The sequence below is a fragment of the Lithobates pipiens genome, unplaced genomic scaffold, assembly GCF_037356315.1.
Source record: "Lithobates pipiens isolate NorthernLeopardFrog02 unplaced genomic scaffold, aLitPip1_a1.2 Scaffold_79, whole genome shotgun sequence".
NCBI lineage: Eukaryota > Metazoa > Chordata > Amphibia > Anura > Ranidae > Lithobates > Lithobates pipiens.
This window is the reverse complement of record NW_027507902.1, coordinates 317,630-323,904: the sequence shown is the minus strand read 5'-3', so window position 1 is coordinate 323,904 and position 6,275 is coordinate 317,630. Positions and strand designations below refer to the sequence as shown.

The 6,275-nt window shown below is 52.4% G+C and overlaps 1 protein-coding gene across 1 annotated transcript; it reads right to left on the bottom strand.

The window, feature by feature from the left end:
* Positions 1 to 460: 460 nt before the first annotated feature.
* On the bottom strand, positions 461 to 6,275 carry LOC143960011 (uncharacterized). The gene is made up of 2 exons (XM_077468268.1): positions 6,171 to 6,275; positions 461 to 4,529 (listed from the first exon to the last, which is right to left on the bottom strand). Exon 2 carries the CDS (start codon positions 4,493 to 4,495, stop codon positions 3,185 to 3,187), a length of 1,311 nt encoding a protein of 436 aa, XP_077324394.1. The 5' UTR covers positions 4,496 to 4,529; positions 6,171 to 6,275; the 3' UTR covers positions 461 to 3,184.

Sequence of the window (6,275 nt, the reverse complement as noted above, 5' to 3'; positions counted from 1 at the left end):
TTTCATCACGGGCAGAGTTTGGCCAGGAAGCTAGGGAGTTGATGGGAAGGAAAGTGCTGTGGCTTGGAGAGTTGGAACGTGGGCAGCGCAGTGTGTGGCAGTTTCCGGGTGCCCTTGGCTTGCTGGGCAGCCAGCTGGTGAAAGCAGAATTGGGCCAGGAAGCTGCCGGGCAGATGCGGAGGGGAGAACTGTGGCTTGGAAAACTGGACTGCAGGCAGCACATCATCTTCTTATATGTAACCACGCCCCCTTGTGGAGTGATGTCATCAGCAATCCCATCCCAGGCTGCCAAGCCAGCCGAGGACACCCAGAAGCCACTGCATACACTGCAATGCTTGTGTTCCAACTCTCCAAGCCACAGCGCTTTCCTATCAACTCCTTAGCCAAACTCTGCCACTGATGAAAAGCCCTCCTTAGGTGACATGCCGACTCTTCCTCTACCACATGTGAGTGCATTATTTTATTTATTTATACCATTTGCTGGTTTGCACACTCTACACTCAGATGGAGGCGCCCTCTGCTCTTTTCTTCTTACACTTTTCTGCATACCTGAGCTAAGGACAGATGGATTTCAGGAAGTAAATGCTACATGAATCACCTGCCCTCACTCAAGATGGCCATGGCCAGAAATGCTAGGGGGGTGGTTTTCCAAGTGATTTCTCAGCAAAACAAATTATGGAGACATGGAGGGATGGGGGAATGGAATTATGGATGGAGACATGGAGGGATGCGGGAATGGAAGGAGGGATGGAGACATGGATGGATGGAGACATGGATGGATGGGGAAGTAGAAGGATGGATGGAGACATGGATGGATGGAGGAATGGAAGTATGGATGGAGACATGGATGGATGGAGGAATGGAAGTATGGATGGAGACATGGAGGGATGCGGGAATGGAAGGATGGATGGAGACATGGATGGATGGGGAAGTAGAAGGATGGATGGAGACATGGATGGATGGAGGAATGGAAGTATGGATGGAGACATGGAGGGATGCGGGAATAGAAGGATGGATCAAGACATGGAGGGATGGGGGAATGGAATTATGGATGGAGACATGGAGGGATGCGGGAATGGAAGGATGGATGGAGACATGGAGGGATGCGGGAATGGAAGGATGGATGGAGACATGGATGGATGGGGAAGTAGAAGGATGGATGGAGACATGGAGGGATGTGGGAATGGAAGGAGGGATGGAGACATGGAGGGATGTGGGAATGGAAGGAGGGATGGAGACATGGATGGATGGAGACATGGATGGATGGGGAAGTAGAAGGATGGATGGAGACATGGAGGCATGGGGGAATGGAAGGATGGGCAAATGGAAGGATGGGGGGAGTGTAAGGATGGATGGATGGAGACATGGAGGGATGGGGGAATGGAAGGATGGATGGAGACATGGAAGGATGGGGGAATGGAAGGATGGATGGAGACGTGGAGGGATGGGGGAGTGGAAGGATGGATGGAGACATGGAGGGATGGGGGAGTGGATGGATGGATGGGCGGTGAAATGGAAGGATGGATGGATGGGGGAATGGAAGGATGGATGGAGATATGGAGGGATGGGGGAATGGAAGAATGGATGGCGACATGGATTGATGGCGGAGTAGAAGGATGGATGGAGACATGGATGGATGGGGGGGTGGAAGAATGGATGAAGACATGGATGGATGGGGGAGATGGAAGGATGGATGGAGACACGGAGGGATGGGGGAATGGAAGGAGACATGGAGGGATGGGGGAATGGAAGGAGACATGGAGGGATGGGGGAATGGAAGGAGACATGGAGGGATGGGGGAATGGAAGGATGGATGGAGACATGGATGGAAGGATGGATGGAGACATGGATGGATGGCGGAGTGGAAGGATGGATGGAGACATGGATGGATGGGGGGGGGGGTAGAAGAATGGATGAAGACATGGATGGATGGGGGAGATGGAAGGCTGGATGGAGACATGGATGGATGGGGGAGTGGATGGATGAATGGATGGTGGAATGGAAGGATGGATGGATGGGGGAATGGAAGGATGGATGGATGGGGGAATGGAAGGATGGATGGAGACATGGAGGGATGGAGACTTGGATGGATGGGGGAATGGAAGGATGGATGGAGGAGTGGATGGATGGATGGGGGGAATGGAAGGATGGATGGAGGTATGGAAGGATGGATGGATAAAGACATGGATGGATGGGGGAGTGGAAGGATGGATGGATGGGGGAATGGAAGGATGGATGGAGACATGGATGGATGGCGGAGTGGAAGGATGGATGGGGGAGTGGATGGATGGATGGATGGGGGAATGGAAGGATGGGGGAGTGGAAGGATGGATGGAGACATGGATGGATGGCGGAGTGGATGGATGGATGGGGGAGTGGATGGAAGGATGGATGGGGGAATGGAAGGATGGGGGAATGGAAGGATGGGGGAGTGGAAGGATGGATGGAGACATGGAGGGATGGGGGAGTGGAAGGATGGATGGAGACATGGGTGGATGGGGGAGTTGATGGATGGATGGGGGAATGGAAGGATGGGGGAGTGGAAGAATGGATGGAGAAATGGATGGATGAGGGAGTGGAAGAATGGATGGAGACATGGAGGGATGGGGGAGTGGGTGGATGGATGGATGGAGGGATGGGGGAGTGGGTGGATGGATGGAGACATGGAGGGATGGATGGAGACATGGAGGGATGGGGGGAGTGGGTGGATGGATGGATGGGGGAGTGGAAGGATGAATGGATGGATGGGGGGATGGGGGGGATGGATGGATGGGGGTTTGCTTTTAATTAAATCATGTTTGTGGTGCTCAGATGCAGCGAATATCCACTTTAAGAACTACATCCAAAATGGAGGCTTCAGTTGCAGGTGGAGGGGTGACCCAACCACTAACCTTCCATATTAACCACGGCTCATTTCTCCATTCCTCCCTATAGAAAAGAGGCTCCATCACAATGTCTGTGCTGGATGGGTGGAGCTGGGAACTCAAGGTTAGAGGTTTGGTAATTAACCCAACTGGTGGCCTTCCAAGAAGCCTCCTTGTAAAAGCCCTGTTCCTGGGAGATCTGTGAAGCCAGGGTCACCTAACCTGACCCTGCATGCTTCCTACCCAGAATGGTCAGTTTTGGGTGGACTGTCCAGTAACGAGAACCCAAGGAGGACTCTGAGTTGGGGAATGTACTGTCATCACTGTCCTTCGGCAGCGCCGGGCACCGTCTCCTCCGGGTCACAAGTGTCCTTATGCTTGAAGTGGATCTTCCGCCAGGAGAAGGCTTTGATGACAGTGTGGACCTTCCAGTGGGCGGAGAGCTCCGCCTTGGTTTGGAACTTCTCGCTGCACTCGGAGCACACGAAGGATTGCTGCACCGGGTGGAGGATCTCGTGGTTGATCAAGTCCGACTTGTTGTCAAAGGTCACACCACATTTGGCACACACCAGGCGCCGGTCGGTGTAGTGGACCCGCTGGTGCTGGATAAGAGCGGAGTTACTGGTGAAGGACTTGGTGCAGTCCTTGCAGGTGAAGGTGGGCTCCCGGGTGTGGACGCGCTGGTGGAGCGTCAGGCCCAGCTTGGAGGAGAAGTAGCGGTCGCAGTTGGCACACTCGAAGGATTTCTCTTGGCTGTGGGCGGCTTCTTGGTGCTTCAGACACGAGCCCTTCCGGGAGAACTTCTTCCCGCAGGTGGCGCAGGCATAGATGGCCTCACCCCGGTGAAGTCTCTGGTGGAGCCGATAAGCAGCTTTGCCGAAGAAGACTTTCCCGCATTCGCTGCAGTTCAGAGTCTTGTGGAGTTTGCGGATGTTGCAGGGCGCCCTCATGCGGTCGTCCGTGCGGGTCACCATGTAGGTGTGATCTCGGGTGGCGTAGTTTTCGATGTCAGAGACCACCTCCACGTAGTCTTCATCGGATGACTCCTCCCCCTTGATGCGCACTGTAGTGTATTCAATCTCTGTGTGGTCACTTAGGCTATCCGACTCCTCGTCTCCACCCAGGGCGGAGCCATCTGGTAACACCCCTGAGGTACACCTCTCCCCAACATCTGCGGGAGGAAAGTCACCTTCGTCACCGGAGATTGGCTCCTCCTTTATGCAGACGGTGGTGTACTCCAGCTCCTCCTCCAGGCCATCCTCACCTGACTCCTCTTTAATGCATAAGGAGGGAGTGTAAGGGGTGGAGTTTAGAGGTGGCCCACCCCTACCTGGGAACGGATCCTCACAACCATTACCCAGAGACTGATCTGGAGGTGGGCGGATCTCTCCCTCATAGTCACATGGCTCTTCTTTAATATGATTGGTCAGAAATAGAGAGTGAGTACCCTGTGGAGGATCTTCATCCTCAGTGGGTTCCACTTTAATTTGGGTTGCAGTATTTCCAGTATTATCTGAGTGGAGTTCCTCCATAATACCGGCGGTGAGTTGGGTGGTTGAGGTGGAACGTTCTTCCTCCCATGAGCAGCGTCCCCCCTTAACACCAGCAGACGAGGGCTTCATGTCGGCCATATTGTCCTCATTGGTGGCGAGTCACAGTTCTCACCTCAAAGGAAACACATTGAATTACTGCCATGTATGTAAATACCAGAAAAGGGGCGGAGCTATGGGCTCACTAACCAATGTAATATAAGCCCCTCCCCCTACAGAGGAGGAGGATGGGTATTGATACATTGGGGGTAAAATAGGCTCCCCCCCAATATTATTTTCTATCCTCCTCCACTGTGGTGGGGGGGGGGGGGCTTGTATTACCCCCACCATCAAAATAACCCTAAGGGGCAATATAAGCTCCTCCCCCTACAGAGGAGGAGGATGGGTATTGATACATTGGGGGTAAAATAGGCTCCCCCCAAATATTCTTTTCTATCATCCTCCACTGTGGTGGGGGGAGCTTATATTACCCCCCCCCATCATAATAACCCCAAGGGGCAATATAAGCTCCTCCCCCTACAGAGGAGGAGGGTGGGTATTGATACAAAGGGGAGGGGGTAATGTAAGCCCCCCCCATATCATTACCCATCACCCTCTACTGTGGTGGGGGGAGCTTATAATAACCCCCCACAATGTATCAATATGCATCAATAACTGTAACCCTAAGGGGGCAATTTAAGCTCCTCCCCCTGCAGGATGATGGATAATGATGAAGGGGTAATAAGCTCCTCCCCCACAGAGGGAGATGGGTAATGGTATGGGGGGAAGGGGCCACCACAGATGATGAGGTAATAATTTGAGGGTGTCTTAACAGACTTTCCCCCCCAGCACAGGAGGATGATGGTTAATAATAATACTTGGGGAGGGGTGATAATATAATTGCACCCCCGATGGATGCTGGTTAGTAGTAATAATACTTGGGGGATTAATACTTGCGGAGGGGTGGGGGTGGTAGTTTTAATACTTGGGAGGGTTGTAGCATTAATACTTGAGGGGGGTGGGGTGGAGGGGTGGTATTATTAATACTTGACTTGGGGGGGGGGCTAATACTTGGGGGGAGGGGTGGTGATATTAATACATCAATAAATGATTTGTATAGCGCTGCAAATGCGAACTGAATCGCCTCAAGGCGCTGGGTCTGTCCTGTGTTGTCCAGCTTCTTAGAAGAGGCGGGACTTGAGTTTTTTTCTGAAGGCCCGATGGTTTTCTTCCATGCGGATGTTGGTGGGTAGAGCGTTCCATAGCCGTGGTCGGTTCTTGGTGGGGGAGGGTCGTAATATTAATACTGGCGGGAGGGGTGATAATATTAATATTTGGGGGGCTAATACTTGGGAGGAGGGGTGGTAATATTAATACTTGACTGGGGGGGCTAATACTTGGGGGGGTGGTAATATTAATACTTGGGGGAGGGGTGATAATATTAATACTTGACTTGGGGGGGGGGGGGCGCTAATACTTGGGGGGTGGTAATATTAATACTTGGGGGGAGGGGTGGTAATATTAATACTTGGGGGGAGGGGTGGTAATATTAATACTTGGTGGGGGAGGTTGGGAATATTAATACTTGGGGGAGGGGTGATAATATTAATAATTGGGGGGTTAATACTTGGTGGGGGAGGGTGGTAATATTAATACTTGAATTGGGGGGCTAATACTTGGGAGGAGGGGAGGTAATATTAATACTTGGGGGAGGGGTGATAATATGAATAATTGGGGGGGTTAATACTTGGTGGGGGAGGGGTGGTAATATTAATACCTGTATCTGTAGAGTGACTCCGAATACTTCCATCAGCAGCTCCTCCTTCCCTCTCCCTCCCACAATCCTTTTCCTGCCGCCATCTTCCCGGAGACAGGATGTTCC

Excerpts from the sequence above, each read along its gene's own strand:
- LOC143960011 (XM_077468268.1), bottom strand. The coding sequence starts at position 4,495 with ATGGCCGACATGAAGCCCTCGTCTGCTGGTGTTAAGGGGGGACGCTGC.